This window comes from Nanorana parkeri, unplaced genomic scaffold (assembly GCF_000935625.1).
Source record: "Nanorana parkeri isolate BGI_ZX_2015 unplaced genomic scaffold, ASM93562v1 scaffold487, whole genome shotgun sequence".
NCBI lineage: Eukaryota > Metazoa > Chordata > Amphibia > Anura > Dicroglossidae > Nanorana > Nanorana parkeri.
The window spans coordinates 373,437-393,761 of NW_017306755.1; the positions used below are offsets into that span (position 1 = coordinate 373,437).

The 20,325-nt window shown below is 37.4% G+C and overlaps 1 protein-coding gene across 2 annotated transcripts in view; it reads right to left on the minus strand.

Annotated features, from left to right (window-relative positions):
* The window catches only part of LOC108790600 (cadherin-18-like), a 544,420-nt gene that overhangs the window by 47,987 nt on the left and 476,108 nt on the right, over positions 1–20,325 (minus strand). Inside the window, exons 8-11 of one of the 2 annotated variants that reach the window (XM_018560907.1) lie at positions 16,198–16,334; positions 11,013–11,041; positions 8,772–8,784; positions 4,516–4,592 (exon numbers count right to left, since the gene is read on the minus strand). In XM_018560907.1, coding sequence (XP_018416409.1) covers positions 4,516–4,592; positions 8,772–8,784; positions 11,013–11,041; positions 16,198–16,334 — 256 coding nt within the window. Of the gene's footprint in view, positions 1–4,515; positions 4,635–8,771; positions 8,785–11,012; positions 11,042–16,197; positions 16,335–20,325 lie in introns of both variants that reach the window. The other variant, XM_018560909.1, reaches the window with a different exon arrangement.

The window sequence follows — 20,325 nt, forward strand, 5'->3', positions numbered from 1 at the left end:
ATTTTTTTACCTTTTCGCAAAAAGGCGCAATTACAAATTTGCTAATATTTGTTATTTATTAACTCAATACAGTTTTATCTTTTAGATTTAGTAAAAAATATTTTTTTGGTGCACGGATACTGATTTTGGTGTGTTTTAACAATTGAATTGTGTATTTTTATCGGTTTAATATTAATTTGAGAAACATTTGCGCAATTATCGCAGGGCCTACAAATTTAGTATCACCATCTTTTTATTCTACCGGGCCTGCGCTTTCAGAAAATATATGGTTTGGGGGGTCTTTTACAAACGCTAGCAACGCAGCAGTTGAAAATCAAATCAATAGGAAAAAAATGCAGAAAATTCAAAAATGGCTTGGCCAGCTGATTTGAAAAATGTTCCGGAGGGCTTGGCAGCGAAAGGGTTAATGCCATAGATTAAAAATGAAGGGGGTTATTCAGTCGAGTGAATAACCGAGCCGGAGTGAAGGGAGCCGAATGCTGTTCAGCTATTCACTGCAGCCTTGTACGGCTGATTTCAGCCATACATCGGCTAAAATCAGCCACACAACGGCTGCCTTCAGTCAGCTGAACATGCTCTGCATGTTCGGCTGAGCTGAAGTGCAGAAGGAGTTCGAGGCTGGACTGGCTGAGCCGAAGCTCTGGCAGCTCACTCGCTGCCGTTCGCCCCTATTCCCATAGGGGCCGAAGGGCAGTAAGTGAATAGCTGAATGCCGCCGAGCGACTCAGCTATTCTGCTCGGTACCTCCAAGGTAGCGAGCAGAATAGAAAAAAGGGGTGTCCACTCTCCCCCTTACTCTATATTTTAGCCATGGAACATCTAGCTATAGCAATACGACAGAATGTAGATATAAGGGGAGTGACCATTACGGAGAGAACACACAAATTGAGTATTTTCGCAGATGATTTGCTTCTATACATCACAAATCCCAGGATAGCTTTCCGGCTGGTCCTGGGGGAGATAAAACAATGTGGGCGAGTTAGCAACTATCGAATCAATGCTAGTAAATCTCAATGCCTGCATGTAACTCTCCCTCAGGGCGAGCGGGAAACGCTGAGGTCTAGTTTTCCATTCGCCGGGGCTCCGTAAGCGATAAATTATCTGGGAATAAAAATATCCGCAGATGTAAGAAAACGATATGAACTTAACTACATACCCCACCTGGAGACGACACAAGCACGAATGGAGGTGTGGAAGAAGAGTAAACACTCTTGGATAGGGAGGATGACACTATTTAAGATGGATATCCACCCAAGATTTCTTTATCTATTTCAGACGACCCCGGTAAAAATCCCCAGATTATACTTTCATAGATTACGATCTCTGTTGCTACAATATATCTGGGGTACTTCCGGAGCACGACTAAGATATGATATTTTGGTTAAAAGGAGATCAGTAGAAGGAGGGAGTCTGCCACACATGGAGATATATTATAAAGCAGCGACCCTTAACAGAATGATGGACTGGTTCGACCCTACGTGGCCCAAACTCTGGGTAACCATAGAACAAGCTGAGCCCTCAATACCTCTAACATTATTACCATGGATAAGCCCAGACAAACGGCCACGGGAATGGAACCGGTCTGTCGTAATAGGACTGATAATAAATATATGGGATGCATTGATTAAGAAGTGTGGTGTATAATCTTATGTGGGCCCATTGACACCCATACTCGGTACCCCAGATTTCCCACAGGGATTGGGGGATAAAAGATTTTTGAGATGGAAGACCTTGAGCCATTCCCCAATATTACAAGCTGTGAACGCATTGGGTGTACTCCCTTTAACAGATCTACTGTCACCAGGAGCGGCGAGACAAGGTAGATGGCTTGACTATTTTCAACTTAAACACTTTTACAACTACTTGTGCTCCCAGGGATCAATAGAGAGGGAATTGACTTTAATTGAAAAAATGATCTTACATAAACCAGGGGGGAAGCACAGGGTGTCAAGGATCTATAATATACTTTTGAAGTTAATGTTCCCGTCCCCTCCCTATTATATTAAAGAGTGGGAACGAGAAATAAGACAGACTTTTGCAGAAGAGGATTGGTATAAAGTTTTCTTCTTAACTTTTAAATCGAGTATTTCGGTTGGAATACAGGAGAGGAACTTTAAAATAACAAGTAGGGGGTATAGATGCCCAGTGACAGTACATAAAATAAACCCCCAAGTAACTAAGCTGTGCTGGAGATGTGGAATAGAAGAGGGCACAATGCTGCATATATGGTGGACTTGTCAGGGAATTAAGCCCTACTGGAGAATTGAACTGGCGGGTAGAGTTATGGGATCAAAATTACCCGAAACCCCAGAAGCGGCATTACTATCAATGCTTCCAGGCTCAGTAAAAAGTATCAAGAGGGGACTGACATGCCCCATATTGGCAGCAGCAAGGGCGATAATCCCAAGATACTGGAGACAATCAAATGCCCCTGAGATCCGGGATTGGGTACTAGAAATTAACCATATAATGCGAATGGAAGAGTTGACAGCTTGTGTATATGATAGACACGCAACATTTGTAGAAAAATTGAGACCGTGGATGGCTTTTCTTGGCTCAATAGAGATTCAACAATACTTATAATGAACTAGTGTACTGCTTCCCCTTCCTCTTTTTTTTTTTTGTTATGTTTCACTCTGTTTGGATTGTTCGCGAGTGGTTATTGTGGGGAGGTATTGAAGGAAGGGAGGTGGGGTGTTGTGGGAATGGATGAAGTGGGGAGGATGATAGGTAAAAAAAAATGTGTAGGGGTGAAAGTAAAGGTGTCACACTGCGAATGGTATTGGGAGTGAATAGTCATTTTTATATAATATAACATTTTCTTTTTTTTCCTGTTCTTTTTGTTCTTGTTACAACAGAAATAAAAGTATTTATGATGGTGGTTTAGTTTAATATCCAATTGAATATAAGCATTAGTCGACAAGTAATTACGGATAAGAGATAGTTGTTGGATGTAGACGCTACTGTTATTATTTTTGTGTACATAATTATATAAAGGAATTGTATATGACATGAAATGAATAAAAATCTATTCTTGAAAAAAAAGATGCACGCCAAACTGACAGCATGCAATGAACTCCCGCCTCATAATGAAGCATCTAAAGATGAATGAAGATGCAGACAAAAAAAAACAACTGGGTTGAGCTGACTGTGATGTCACAGCTGGCTTCGCCCAGTTATTGTTCAATGACTGATCAGCATTCCCAGGACATTTGGGGATGCTGATCTGTCATTACAACTGGTCGCAGCAAGCTGTGAGATCCTAGCTGGCTCCACCCAGCTGTCATTAGCATGGAGAAAGTTCAGGCCAACGTTTCTCCACACTTCGCCTGTCACTATGGCTCAGCCGAGCCGAAGCATATGCCTCCAGCTATGCAGAACTGCTCAGCTGCTGCAGGGCTATTGTGAATAGCCCGTACAGCAGCTCTTCAGTTCGACTGAACCGGAGGACAGAGGCTGCTGAAGCGAGCCGAAGGATCAGCCCGAAGCTACGGCTGGATCCTTTGGCTCATTAGTGAATAACCCTCTAAATCTGCAAATTGAGTTTTATGACATGTGGTATAATATACAACCTTAAGCTAGAGGGAATTCAAGAGAGAATACAGAAAATAAATAGGTAGTGCACAAAAATGTCAAACTAGTAGAGCAAATATCAACATGCTCAACTAGGAATAAAAGAAACATGAATCTAAACCAATCTGCTCATGTAAAAAGATAAGGACAAATGTCCAGAAAAAGCAGCCATCTAGATACTTTGAAGCAGAACTAATAGTAATAATAGTGCACAAATTTAGTAAAACACATCATAGTATACAAAGCAGCACAGTGAGGAAAAATGACATTGATAAAAATAATTCCACTTAATTGCATTGTGCAGTCTGTATATTTTCAAATGCGTACACACACACACACACACACACACACACACACAGTCTTAAAGGGGAATTTATCAAAACTGGATCACACACAATCTGCCCATGGCAACTGGCCAGCTTCTCTGTTCAGTTTGTTCAGTTAAGCATTGAAAATGAAAGAGAGAAGCTGATTGGTTGCCATGGACAACTGTTCCCGATTCTGTCTGCTCTGCACACAGTACATTTTTAATTGTAAAACAAAGGTTGCCTATAATATTTAAATACATAAGTACATACATAGATACATAAACAAAATCATTATAGTGTCCCCTAAAATAGCTAGTTACTTGACTTTCTTTGGTTTATATACCTTGTAAGTCACTGATCCATAATAAGCATGCCAATTAAAAAAGTCAGAGTGAATTCAGTGCTTCCTGTTCAGGAGAAATTAATTCCATTAATGCTGTAATAATGTACAGATGTTAATTAAAAGTAACTTTCTCACTGTGTTATTTTGTACATCAGGATTTCTTGTACCTCGTAAAATGTAATTAATTATAAACACAGAAAGTAAGACCAATCAATTTGTTTATTTATTAAAAATATGGAAAAAGTCACAGTTTTAACATGTTTAACAATATATGTTAGAAAAGTAGGTTACCTGGCCTGGCCTTGCATTTTCACAAACGAGTATATCTTCATTGCCAATATATGGGGCATTGTCATTAACATCCAACACTTTAATACCAACTGAAACGTAGTTCATTAGGGTAGGATTTTCTGTTGGAAATGCAATGTATATATTTATTATCAATTTGCTAACAGTCATAGTAAAAGATATACAATAGTTTTCACACATTTCCAAACTTGTCAGTATAGTCTAACGAGCAAGAATTTAAAAAGGAATGTTCTAAAATCAGCTCCTTCTCGAGGCTTGACCTTACATGACTTAAAACATAACTAGTCACCTGACTGGAATTCACTTGATTGAGAAGACTGCATGATAAGCAAATTTTGTGTAAAGGTGCCCACACACCTTGCGATAATTGTACGATAATCTCGGGAATCCCGCGATCGTACGATTATCGCAAGGTGTGTGGAAGGCGTGCAACCGTTTCTACTGTACGGTCACACTACTTTTATCTTAGGAACATGTTCGAAAACCCGCCGAGAATCGTATGATTGTGGGCGGGTGTGTGGCATGTTCGTAAGATAAATGCTGCACGGTCCGGTGTGCGCAAGCGCACACTGCCCGTTCAGCATTGCGGTCATCGGAAGCCTGCCCCTCAGCAGTCTAAGATCGGCAGATCATACATTTTTTTAGTTACCTTACAACCATCGCAAGACAAGAGTCTTGCGATGGTTGTAAGGTCTGTGGCCAGCATAACAAAAACTGTAGTATAATATCAAAGGCATTCTTACATCATATCATCCTAGTTTTATACTGAAATTAGGATGTTTAAAACCAGTATTGAAGTCAACAAAGGTTGAACAAAAAGGCATATGCTTAAAACCATTTAGTTTAATAAACACCTCCTAAAGAATAGATAAAACTGTCAAAAACTATTCGTTATTAACTAAAGGTTTATAAGTCTAGTGAAAAAAATGTTCTCACATTGTTTAAAGGACCACACTAGTCATGGAATGTATTTTCATTGGTTGTAAATTTTATGTCATAACATTATTATCATTATTCTGGATTTTTATAGTGCTAACAGCTTGCATAGAACTTTCAGTACAAGGAGGGTTAGGAGGGCCCTGCTCATTAATCTAAAGTTTTCAGTGCTGGAGCATGGCACTGGTTATTTTATCCATGAGGTTTTTGGTGCTACATCAATGTATGTGCATATTGCAGAAAGTATCTCCTACACTAGCACTCTAGTAGGGTTCCCTTACCTTACTGAGCATTTAGCTCTTAAGCTTTTAAAACAAGCCCTCAGCACTTAACTTTCCCACCAATACTTAACACCTAAAGTGAGGCCTTAACATTTAATGCCCCCTTCCTTTAGCAATGTTACTTAAGCCCTAAAACAAGCCTTTAACACTTGTTATAAAACAATTAATCTGGCACTCACACTATAGGTGGATCTTACTGGCGCATGTCTATTTAATGACAGTGATAGAGTCACCACCAGTGAATGTTTAGTGAAAGTCACATTCACTGCTTTATAAATATGGCCCATAAAGTGTATGGAAACTCAATCACTTAAATCTCATATAAGTATTAATGCAATTTAAAAAATCAATTGTATTGCAGCTTTAATTAAAATAATACCTATAATCTTGTCATAAAGGTATTTTGCAGGCATTTCCTTTTATAGGGAGACAATGCTCCATCTCAGACATAGCAGCTGCATTAGTTTTCTTTTTTCAGGCTTTGTCCTATATTTCCATTTCCATATTAATCCATTGAATAACACACTTCCTATTTTAGCGTGGGCGAGGCTAGCTATGTGGCATAATTTTAAATGGAACAGCTAAAATGACTTCTTTTAGCATTTTTATGCAGTCAAATCAATATGGTATTCTTCCTCCAAAGTTCAGTTCTATACATTAAGACCTAAAGTGGGGGTAAGGTAACAAAAAAAGTCAGTAGGTAGACTTCTATGACATAAGAGACTGCAAATGTCTTCTGCCATAAAACCTTCTAGCTGTCAATTTTGTTTCTTATACACTGAGCCACACATGTGCAGCTCAGTGCATAGGCCCAGCATGCCATGATGAATTAGCTTGTGTGTGCATGCATGTGAGTTACATATCAGGGATGGGTTAATCAAATTGCCAAAGACTCAAAACCTTGAAAAAGATTCTGAGAAAATAAAAGCAGCAGCGAGGGAGGAGCACAGTGCTGCAAGGAATCAACCTGGAAGGTAAGCGTGCCATAAGGTACTAATTTGCTTTGCATACTAGCACATTATGATTTAAAAATGCTTAATTTTTTTTACTACTTCACTTTACTTCTGTTTTGATTTTGAATCAAGTCAAAACAGTAATGTAGGGCTTACATACTGAAGGTTGCTCGAGGTATGCTCCTTAAGCATGTACCTGTGAGGCTTTGCTGAAAGGGTGCTGTCTAGATGTGGTCTGCAGAACTCTTCCAGACTAAAAACTAGAGAATACATTTGGTGTTCTGTCCTCAGATGCGAGTCCAACTCTAAGGGCATCTGTTAGTATCCCTACACTGTTTCTTCTTGCCAGGACCCTGTCTAGACCTACCTTATTATCACAAACAGTCTTATCTGTCTTATTACTTCTTCAGACCCCTGCAGACAGTGCTCTTTATTGCCTTCTGCCTCTCCAACCTTGCCACCTAAATATCACAACACTTTGGTGTTTTATTAGTTACAGGCTTCTCCAAAATGCCACCTGGAGCCCAAAGTAGAGGACATAAGGGCAGGTGGAGACATCTAATGGAAACAAAGAGAACTACTGGGCTAACACCCTTTTACACTAGGGTGGCTATGCTCACAGTTTGGAATCTAAACAAGTAAAGGGTTGCATCTTTGTTCAACCCTGGAATTAAAGCTATAGGGCTCAAATTGCCAAAAGAATGCCTGGGCAACATTAATCCTGGGAAAGTGTAAGTAGGAGAAGTGTTTTGAAAAATAAAAAATAATGCTGTTTGTCCCAACTCCTATTACTGTCAGTTTTGCTGGATACCTTGGTTTGCATGTTAATAACAGAAAAATATAAATAAAGAAGAAATAAATATACTGGATGTTATTAGGTGCACAAAGGTATCAGAATGCAATACATTTAGGTAAAGTGGTTCTACAAATCTCCTTTTAAGGAATAGCTCAAAAGATAAAATGCAATACCAAATTCCATTTCTCAATACACCACAAGATGAAAAATTTTACATCAGTTACAGGAAAATGTAAAAGATAATTTCTTATTCAGACACTCAGATATAACCATCTTCACTGTTTCTCTGATCTGATCATCTCCTGTAATAACAAAGGAACACCATCAATTATGATGGCAACGTTTTCCTATTCTGAGCTTTATGTAGGTACCACCTTATTATTTTTCCCAGATTGCTTGTCATACACTGGTTATGTGGTTAGCCATACCTTCCCTAAAAGTGTCAATCATTTTCCCCACACAATAAAGCATTCATAATCAAGGGAGCACAAATATCACAAAAGAAAGTGCACATCAGATAGTATTTAATAGGCATATGTTGCAATGTATAGTGGTGAATAATTCTGATAAAAACCTTTTCTCTTTCTCAGGTTTTTGTTATGGCTGTTTTTTCTGCACTGCACGATTTTCTCACACTTTGTCGCAATAAAAACGTGATTGGACAAAAAGTCTGAGATTTGTCAAGAATAAAATACATAAATAATTCTAAAATTTGTATTTATCTTAAAATTACATGTGATCTTAAAACTACATGCAAGATCATTCTGAATAAAAGTTTCTATTTAGAGTCTCAGTGCAATTTTTACAAACCACCAAACCAAACCTATAACTTTAATTAGTTGTAATAAAAGGTTGAGACTTCAGTAACAATAATGTAACATATAGATGTAATATTATATAAATAGCCTTCTGGTCACAAACTTTCTTGTCTGCTCCATTTATCAATTGTGCAAACAGATAACTACCTACTACAAATAACAATAAATAGCTGTTTATTTCCATCAGTGAAATAATCTTTTACAGCAGAAAGTTAAGTGTGCTCAACCCCTACATGACCAGAGATCTTTTAACCCTAAAGAAAATGAAGTATCTTCAAGTATGCATTAGTTAAGCTTAAAAGCATTATGACTGAGTGCATGCATAAGATCACCAATGGCAGATGTACAGTGACTGCTCTTCACACCTTCTGAGTACAGACTCACTATTACAAGCACTAAATACCTGTTATTCTGGACCTAGTGCAATATAAAGATTCATCAATACCCAACAAACCAGTCAACATAGGCTTAAAAACCAAATTGAAGCCAAAAACAATATGAGAAGCCTTGGTATGTGTCCCTTCTAAGCTGGTACTGGCTCACTTGCCCCAGAAACACTGCTCTCCAAACCGTGACACAGTATCTGAATGTGAAGACACCTTGGCCAAGATTCCACCTAGATTCTCAGAAGGTAACTTTCACCAGATTTCCTTAAAGAAAATTGATAATGATGCTCCAGAAGGCTCCACACATCCAGACAATCTACTCTCCAAGGAAATGCAAGAGACTGGTTAGTGGGCTGCTGAGCCAAAAAATAGAATAAAGCCCCCTAACTTCACAGTGAAAACCACCAATTGTAATGTTGCCGCTCTGTGGAAATTAAATGAGGTATTCATTTAATGAGGTAGACATTGAACAGATACAAAAGTTCTAATATCCACATCCATGGACTAACTACTACAGTTTTTGCACACTATTATGCTCTCTAATACAGTATCGCCTTGAGAGAAAGGGACAGTTCCCTCTGCAGGTGAAAGCAGTTTATTGTAAACAAACATTCAGTGGTCATAATGATAACTCGATGGGAATAGTGGTGTATTATGATGGGGTAGATCAGCCCCTAGCCTTCTAACCTCTGCTAAAAGCTGAGTTTCTAAGCTAAGTATGTAGTTGCGTTCAAGGAAATTAAAAGAAAATAGGAATCTTACTCCAGCTTGAAATATACACAGGTTCATTTAACTTTGGAAATTCACCCTAAAGTGTATTTCTTGGAGCTGTCAGTTTGTAAGGGATTACATTTGAGTAAGAAGAGAAAATAAACTGCTCATTCACTTTTTATTACTGCTGTGCTTCTGAAAGAGATGCAAATCTCTGCACTTCCAAGCAAGGCTTACAATTTATCCGCATAACTGCAGTTTAGCATTCTAAGTACATACTTAAATGCAGGGACAAAATTCATCACAAAGACATAGGAAACTACAGTTTTGGTTTTAATCATTTAAAGTAAACCTGTGCTAAGAAAGTAAGAAAGCTACCATTGCTGACATACTCTTTTGATCCAACATCTTTAGTACTTAAAGTCACTGGCTTGGAACACATATTAGCTATTATTTCACCCTGACTCCGCAATGGCTGCCTCAGTGTAGATTCATGTAACCTTATTAGAATGAAAAAAATCCAAAACAGGGTGCTCTGAAAGAGAAGAACTCTTATTGTCACATTTCCTGCAGACTATGTTCTCTACCTTCCTTCTCTTCTGATGCAGACTCCAAAGAACTCTTTGGCATTCAACACTTCATATATTATTAGAGTCCTGTGTTACCCAGCATTCTCTATCATTCCCTTCTCCAATGCATACAGGATTGAGCAGTGATGTAGGGGTCAGGGGATGGAACACAGGAGATGCAGGCATTCAGGAGTCCAGGAAATGTTGCATTCCAAAGAGATTTGGAATGGAGGAGAGGTAGAAGACATTGGGGTTGATTTACTAACCTTATAAACACACCACGAACATGTATACACCTCTGTAGTGTGTTCCCTCCAAGCATGATCTATGGGTGGAATCTAAACACCTTTGTAGTGTGTACACACCCAGCAGGTGTGTTGTGCAAAGCCCTGCCCTGAATTGCAAGGTGATGTTGTGTAAATTAGCTCTATGTTGTGTTGCTTGCGTTGATGAATGCAGGAATGTAAATGCATGAGCTAACCACTTTTGTCTGTGAAGCAGCATTATATATGCATCATGTGCATGATTTTTCCATATATGGCATTAGTGCAAACATGCTTATAGAAACTTTTTGGTTGATAAATACGCTTCGCTGTGTAAAAATCACACGCACCTGGTGCGTGCGTGTGTTTAAGTTAGTAAATCACCCCCATTGTCTTCCAGAGAAGTGAGTACAAAAGCTCTTCTCTTAAAAGGGTGCCTTTATTTATATATATTTTTACTCTGTTAAGGTCACTTTAAGTAATCCTAAAATTGTAACTGCTTTTTTGGCCATTTATCATATTTAAATAGTAGCATTCCAGTTAAAGTAAGTAAGTAAAAAAGTGGCTACTGACTTTAAAATAAACCTGTCACCACAATTTCACTTGTATATAAAACCATGCCTATAAAGGAAGAGTAAATATACTTACCTTCTGGTGGCCCATGCGTTGAAACTCTGCCTTTTCCTCTGCTCATGTTAGGAGCATGCCTAATGCTGCTATACACGTTGCAGCTTCCCAGCTACTCCTGGTGGTTGCTTGCTCCCACTGCACCTTTCCCAGACTTATTTTTGTCAGCTGTGAGCTAATGATAATTGCAGAAACATCACCAGCACACCAAATGCTTATAGGATCAAAATTCGTATATTTATTGCAAACCCATGTCAGTTACACAAGCGCTTTCGGGGCCACACAGGGTCCCGTCATCAGGCATAGCACAGCATACCTGATGACAGGATCCTGTGTGGCCCCGGAAAGCACTTGTGTAACTGAAATGAGTTTGCAATAAATCTACGAATTTTGATTCTATAAGGATTTGGTGTGCTGGTGACGTTTCTGCAATTATCTGTATTTGGCGGCGCCATCCGCAGTCATTCCAAACACCCCTCCTCAATCACGGGGTCATACCAGTAAGGAGTGCAACTAGCCTTTTCTTTTTTCTGTGAGCTAATGAGCCTGGTCACACATCCCCAGAACCTTTCCTTGACTACTTCATCAGCTGTGGTCTAATGAACCTGGCCACATACCCCACAGTTTTGGGATTAAATGTGGCACTTGATTTAAACATCACAAGGTCAACTGTCTAGTTCTATTTTTATGAGCCTCTGAATATCTTGATCTTGTATCTTGTTTCTGCCTTATATCTTGCTACCAGCCCTGACCTCAGCCTGTCCCTGAAATACTCTGTCTGCAGCCAGTCCTAACCTCAGCCTGTTTCTGGAATACTATCAGTACAGACCTTAGCCTGTCTCTTGTAAATACCTCTGTTGCATCCTCTATCACCAGTCTGTACCCCTGCTCTGTGCCTCTGGGCCCACATGTGACATTTTACAGTCAGAGTGCAAAGTATGAGTCCTGGGAGCATCTGAGTACCAGTAGGTGAACTTGGCTTAAGGGAAAGGTGGCTGTTAAAGGTACATTTGTTATCTGCTATATAATGTGACTGAAGTATCTGCATCTGGTCCTGACAATTCCCTGGTTAATGCAAGCATTCTACTTTTGGGTGGGTTAAACACCTGGTTTACCTGCTGCATTTTGTGGTCTCTCCCACTGTCTTGCATGTCCAATAGTGAGATTATGTACCAACAGAGTCACTTTAAAATAAATGTATTGTCTTTTTACATATTATACGCATGCCCATAGAGTTATTAATTTTGTGCTCCATGTTTGATAATGATGTCTAGGGTACATTATATACACAATGTGTGCACTCCCGGAACAGCAATTCAAGGGGGAATAATGATGCACAGGGTGTGAGGCCATCATCTAATAGCCTGTAACTTGGATTTAAATGCAATATATTAACTACTTGGAGAGGAGCTTGTTGCTCGCCGGTTAGTCACTGATAAGGCCAGAGAAGAGGGGGTGTAAGGGATTAGGCTCAAAATCCACATATAAAAATTTGAGTCACTGTTAGAAGTAGGTGTTCGGAAAAGAGTGTAAAAAATAAAGATGAGCAAAATTGAGTTTTAATTTCCCTGAAATTGCAGAGAAAATAGGGAGATTTCGACAAAATCCTGCCATTTTGCTCAAAATTATTGGAGTCAATGGAGAGGGTGAAACAAAAAGGGCAATAGGCTTTAAATAACTATAGAAGCTCCTTTCAACTATCCTGGACCTGTTTTGACTCAGCATCACCCTCTTCACTCTTTCTTCTTTACAGAAAGAGAAAGAAACAGAGAATGGAATAAAAAAAAACTACAACAAAAATGAAACTAGCAGTAGAGAAAAATTTATTAAATTAACAAAAAAACCTAAATGAACTAAACCATGATGCCACAATCACTCTACTTACCTAGTCAAAAAGGCTAGTCTATGAGCTAGCATATCCTAAGAAACATGCCTGTTTGCTTTGATATTTGGAATGTCTTCAAAAGTTCAGAAATAGTAGTGCTGTAGCAGGACATGTCTCCAAGCAACCAGGACAATAACTGGCTTGGGTTGACTAACTTGGATTGAGAAAATTATCTAATGACAGAGAATCAGCATGGAAAATAGGTCATGTCTAACTAACATGACTATTTTTTAGGGGTGAACTTGGAAAGATATATATGTGTATAGGCATGCAATTGAATAAAGGGCAGAAAAGAATGGGTAGTTTTATACATAACATATGTGGCTAATGCAAGCAGTGGTTTAACACAAAGATTATCCCTGGACCCAGTTTGGTTTAAGATTTTTTTTATTAATGACCTAAAGAATGGAATGAAATGTAATGTTGCTGTTTTTGCTGATCACAAGAAAATGTGTAACATTATTAAAACCCAATCATATAGTAGTTAAGCTACATATACAATTTAAGAGTCTACATAAAAAGCTGCAGCATGTCCATACTTTTAAAGAGATGCTCTGCACATTTATAAAGCAAATGACATGCTGCTTCACAAAAGTGCATTGCACTCCACTAGTTTCTGGAGTTCGTGAAGCAGAGCCGATAGGGTATACAGCAAACAACAATGAAGTATAAAACAGCACTAGCTTAAGCAAGTGCTATGGTGAGGAAAACACAAAAAGGTTTATTTTTTAAAACATGTAAGCCATTTGTGTGTATTTCTCACCACTTTTAGAGCCATGTCACATAATCACAATAATCACAATTGTAGCAGATTTATAGCAGTAACATGTCTATCATTATTTTCTATGGTGATTGTCAGCTGGCTACAAAGTTGCTGCTGTCCCCCCTGTATTGAATTGTGTTGAAACTGTACTGCTTCCCTTTATGTAAAAAAGCTTTGTAAAGTTCTCCACAAACTGTTGGCACTATACTGTATACATCCTGAATAATTAATTAATAATAGTAATATAAATAAAAGTTAATACACAATTAAAGCTTTGAATTTTTTTTACTGTTACTGTACATTGTGACTAGAGATCAACTAATCTGCTGGATTCAATTCACTAATAGGGATGAGCCAAACGTACCTTGCTTTGGTTTGGGGAGGTTCATTGAGTTTTGAACATTAATACATACCCCGCTGAAGTCAATGGGAGACAAATATTTAAAATTCTAACCCTTTTTAAGGCTATTAGGCAACATGTTGTCAAACAAAGGACCATGGGGTTCAAGTACCAATGCAAACAAAATACCATACGGCAATGCGAGGCTCTTTTAATAACCCTAAAGGGTAACATTAAAAATGCACAATGCCTTTAAGTAACAGACTTAGGGGATCTCTTAAATCTGCATGTGAATTGGTGCATCTATAGAATGTACACAAGCAAAGACAAACATGAGTGACATTTACAAAGAAAATATCTGGCTGCTAAATTAAATTTCCCTGTGGCTTGTTTTTTTTCTGCAAAAAACAACATAGGTATCCCCCAATTCAAATAAAGTGCACTGTGATCTGGGTACTGCCCTATGTATACCAATACAATAAACATGTTAAAAAATACCATTTGGCAGAGAGCAGCTTTTTAAATGCAAGATTCTTTTGTTTAAGATTGCAAATTGAAGAATTAATAAACATGACTTTCATGTCCTTGCTTCCTGTTTCTTCAGAGTTTAATTGGACCTTGAGCTAAACCCAGAACAAGTCACATGACAAAACACGTCGGTGGGTGGTTACATGATGATGTCATCTATGAGGTTTATGCTGGGAGAACCGAGGGAAAGATCTGTTGGATGTATTAGTGGATGATAATCCTCTATCCCTACCGGAAATCAATGTGGGAAGGAGGAAAGATTGTTATATGAGTGATCATACCTTGGCTGTTTGTGAGTGTTTTTAAAACTGTTTTAACAATTCATATGATTTTACTGGATTACACTATGGATTTGTTTTTCTGAATGTTGTATGGGCGTACTGGTGAATACAAGAGAAGAAGAGTACTGCAGATGGAGGAGGAGTGAACTCATCATTAATTCAAACTTTGCATTAACAATGTTTGCCCTAGTGGTCCACCAGGTCTGGTAAGTGTGGTCTACTCTGTTTTGAGTCACATATAGATTGGGGAGGTGGCACCTGAGAGCAACTTTTGCACATCTCTATCAAGAGACTCATACATGCACCTTACTCTGGCACTTTATGAATCACTGGATGCACTGATTAACTTTTGTTCTATAATCTATTATTAAATGAGAGATTTATATTTATTGCATTTTTTCAATAGCAGACTATATAATATAGAGCTGAGCTCTGTATTTCTTACAACAGGAAATGCTTGGACAAGGACATTCATGACAGGATCACCAGGTATTATTTTAAAGAAATCTGCAGATTTTAAAATATTGAAAATTATTTTTGAAATTATTTTAAGCTTACATAATATTTTATTGGGTGAGAAATGTTCTACCTTCTTTTTGAAAAAGTCACCTGATGAAACGCGTCAAAGAGGGCAGACGCTAGATTTGCACACAAGGGTTTTAAAAGTTTGTTCCTGAGCTGCTTGTGCCGGCCGGATTTTTTTGCCTGTGTAAGTTACTACTTGTAATAAAGCTAAATGTTTTTGCACGCTACACTATGAGGGCTCTCTCCTTTTTTTATCTTTGAAATATTGCGGGACCACGGCAAGGAGTTTCGTTTGACACTGCGCCTGAGACGATCCAGCTTTACTTCTGGGATACAGCCAGCGCTACAAGGGAGAAAAACCAAACACTCACCTTGCAGGGACTGAGAGTAAAAACAACTGGGTCCAAGTTTGAAAGCACGATTGCAGGCTCAAGCGTCACTAACTAAAAGCCTTCGATCCAACTCCATTTGGTGAGTACCCACCCAAGGGGGGCTGTCGGACCACCGCTACGAAATATATACCACCATCAATATATATCATTAACAACTTCCTTTGTACACGTTTTTTACGTTTATTTTTCGTTGACCAATTTATTCCAATTTTTTAATATATATTTTTGCACGGATCGTTTACATATTGTGACCTATTCGAGGTCTTTACACAGTGGTTGAAATTTTTTATTGTCCCAATCATTTTCTGTTTTTCCACAGCACTATTGTACTATAAATTTATTTTATATATATTTCTTTTATGATTCTATGTAAGACATATCACTTGTTTTAGGGCTAGACCGCCTAAACCTAAAATGTCACTATATCACTTGGTTATACTAAGTTTCATATTAGTTACACCTTTAGCGCTTTGATATATATTTTTCTCGACTGATAATATTTTATTGATTAGGTTTTACAGCTAGTTTAGTGTACCTGCTTTTAGATATAATCCTTCACCGGTTTGTGCAAACAGCAGGGAAAATACTACATTACCCATCTAAAAGATACCTGTTTCTGAAGCTGCCACTGTAATATTATACCAGGGACTTTCCTCTCGATCCAATTGTTTTGTTGTCCTAATCACTCCACTGTTTTTGTCAATTTCAAAAATTCTCTCTTCTTGCAAGTTGTTATCAATTGAATATCTGTTAAAATAGATGGAATAATTCTGTCATGCAAACATGGCAATTTTAACAATATTTAATTAATACATAGAAAATAAAATTGTCTATGCAGTTTGTTTATAAAAATAAACCATAAAGTATTAATATTTTAAAAAGGAAGAAATCACTCTGTACGTAATTATCTAGCAGCAATTTAACATTGGTTCATGAGTTTTACATGCACACTTTCAATTTTAGCCACAAACACCTGGACATTTCTAATGAAGCCATTATTAGCATGATAATATTAATTTTATCTTTATTATATCATTATTATCTTTACTATTATAATACATTTATTTTTTTAAGCTAACTTACCATGAACCTGTGCTTTGCTTCCTGAAGCAAATAAATGGAGAACTCTTTAAGCTCAAGTTGTAAGTTACAATTTGGAGCTTACACAGGACTGAAGACACTCTCTTTAACAACACTGGGGCAGTCAAGAATCTATCAGGTCAGACAGCAGACTGACAATGCTTTGAATAATTGCAAAGTAGTGGCTCAGTGGTGTGATCCTGCAACAGGATGTGATGTTATAGACAGGGTCTGCAGGTAAGAACCAGTTCAATAGATTAAAAAACTTGCTTAAGAAAACTGTATACAGTGAGGCATGTTGCCAAATATATGGAAAACAGGTGAGGAATTTGCTTACACTTTAAGTCTTATGTCTACATGTTAGATTGTGGTTAAGGGATGCTTATAGAAGTTAATTTGAGGTTTACGGTCCTTGGTTAGGTTTAAAGTATTAATAAGTTGCTTAAATCATTGTGCATTTTTTCAGCATGATCATTCTATATCAAGGTCACATAAGACATATTTGATAAATTGTGTTTTATCGGTGCAATTCCAGGCTACACCTATGTTGGCAGGATATTTCAATAATTTCTTAGACGCCTCTTAATTTTACTGGACTTACTCATTTAAAATTCTTGAATTTTATTTTTCTGACTATGCATAATTATAGAAAAATATTTATAAAACAGTAATTGTAACATTCACTGAATATTCACTGCAGGTGAATCAGTCACTTTAATTAAAAAAACCGCACTAGAAATATACATCTACAGTGATTGTTTGGTTAATGTCACATTCACAGCTTTAAAAATAAGCCCCAAAGTTTTTAATCTTTTAAAATTGTATACCACATACATATACCATCCTTACATTCATAATGTTTGTAATATCGTCTCGTCTTCAATTATACACTCTCTTGCTCTATTACATTTATATTAGGTGTTTACAGTGCAAGAATGTAAAAAGCACTGAATCCAGTAGAATAAATCATACACATGTCAGGAAAAAAAACACTTCAAAAGCACAGAATATTGTAGGATAAATAATACACACTTCAATGAGAGTAAACTTCCCTTCTTGGAAAAAACATACACATACATAAAATGCATTAACTTGATTTTCATTTGCCAATGGCATGAATGTCTCCAATATGCCATAAACTAGTATAGACTTAAACTATGTCTATACTAGTACTAAACTATACTAAACTAAACATGGCAAGTAAAATACAAATATGTAAATTAAAGGAAAAAAAGTCATATAAATGTAAAAATAAAAAGCATAAAAAAACACTTTCTAACCATATGGAACTATACAGCATATGTCAGACTTAAATAGTTGTACAACTATAGCAAATGTTTCTGTACCAGATGGCAGACACATTGAATGAGCATGGTGGATTTTTTGAAGCATGTATTTTTTGTGAATTTCAAATCACACATATACAGTAGAAACTCACTATGACACTTATAAGAAGAAATAATTTTACTGCAGTTACTCACATGCCCAAATTATTTTTAGAATGCTTTAAACATATCAGAACACATATTAAATATATAAACGGAAGAGAGTAAAAAAAGTTGTGGGACATTTGATCAATCAGGCTATCCCTGTGCTTTTAATCTCTGCAACAGAAAAGTGTAATGTAGCATCTTACTGGTTCCTTTGGGCATTATTTGCCTTTGCTCTGGTTAGCATATTTTAGTATATTTTTGTCTTTAGAAAATGGCATCCATTTAATACTATAGCATTATTTGCTGATTTAACCCCTTCATGACTGAGCTAGTTTTCAGGTTCTGTTCATAAATGACTGACACATTTTTTACATTTTTGCTGTGTGATTCTTCCACAGCAGTAATATACTTTCTTACTAAATGTACCCACACATATTATATATTGTTTTTTAGAGGACAGATAGGGCTATATAATTATATCACATATGTGTACCTAACCCCTCACTTAGTTTGAATAAAAAAAAAAAAATGAGGAAAAAAACTAGAAGAAAACACTTTTTTCACAAGTTTTGATTATTATTATTTTTTTTAGGAATTTTTTATATTAATTATAGTATAAAAAATATATTTATATATAATTTATATTTTCCTAATTTTGTTTTACACTTTATTTTAATTTTTTTACACTTTGTAAAAAAAATAAAAATAAAATAAAAAAAACTTTTTTTTTCTTGTCAGTTTATATCAAGCAATCACTATGACAGCTTGATAAATTAACTTTTTTATTTTATTTTTGGCTATTAGGCTGATCCAAACTTAGGAACAGCTAATAATAACCTTAGAGACTGATCCTGACTTTAGTCAGATTCAGATCTCACTAAAAGCTCTTTGATCGTGCCTAGACGATCAGAAATGATACATTTCACTCAAAAGAGATACATTGTATTCTTTCAGTGAAATGTATCTAAACATCGGGCTCTCGAACTGTCAAAACAAATAGCAGAGAGGTGAGGTGAGTCACTGCTGCCTCTCTGCTATTTTGAGCTGTCAAATACGGGATCGCAAATTGCGGTCCTCTATTTGCATGTAACGGCTTCATTCTTTCATTAATGAAAGGAAGAAGCTTTTACAAAAAGCTTAATTATTTCATTAATTAATGCCTCAATACTGAGACATTAATGAATGACTGTTAAATGCTGAGAATCAGCAAATACCGGCATTACAAAGCCTGATATAACTCGTCACGTACAGTGTACGTGGCCAGTCATATAGGCACAAAGTGACAAGACGTACACTGTACGTCTCCCGTCACGAAGGGGTTAAACAATATCATGTTACATCTTAGTTACCTATGGCAATTTAAAGTTGAACTCCTGGCAAACAGCTGGATACAAGGTTGAAATATATATATGGGGTTGTTTTACCATCCAATTGATTTCTATTTCTGCCCATCTGTTTCTGTGATTTACAAAGCTCTGCCACACATCAGAGCCAAATTTTACATATACTTATGATCAGGGCTTGAAAAATCCACTCGTCCACTCGTCTGTGACGAGAGGACGGTGGAGCCCGACGAGCAGCTTCCCAGCCGGCCGTTGTAATTACACGGCCGGCCGGGAGCTTTACATTCAAGTAATCGAGCGTCTCTAGAGACGCTCGATCGCTTGTATCAGCAGCTGTCACTGCCGCTGCCGGTCCCGAGATCCGCTGTGCCCGATGCGGCCTGGACCGGCATGGCTCTGTGACAGGAGATCACAGGGAGTTCAGTATACGAACTCCCTTTGATCTCCTCTCAGTCCCCGTATGCAGGAAGTGATGTATATTACATCACTTCCTGCATTCAGTGTCACTCTCCAGCTACAGACGCTAATTAAGCAGATCTCTGCTTCATCAGCTTCTCTGGGGGTCCCTAGGTGACATTAGGGGTCTTGGAGACCCCTGATGTCTCCATAAAGAGGACCTGTCATGTAAATTGGCTATTATATAGGGGGCTTCATAGCCCCCGATGTAATAGCAAAAAAGTTGTGTGTCAAAAAAAGTAATAAAAGTAATACAAAAATTAAAGAATCATTAAAAAAAAGCATAAAAAAATTAGATATGCGCCGGGTGTGCCTACGTGCGAAAACGCCGATTGCGCCACAAGTTTTTAGGGCCATCAATCACCGATAACACTAAACTGATGAGCAGTAAAAGCGTTTTAAGCGTCGCCTATGGGCGTTTTTTGC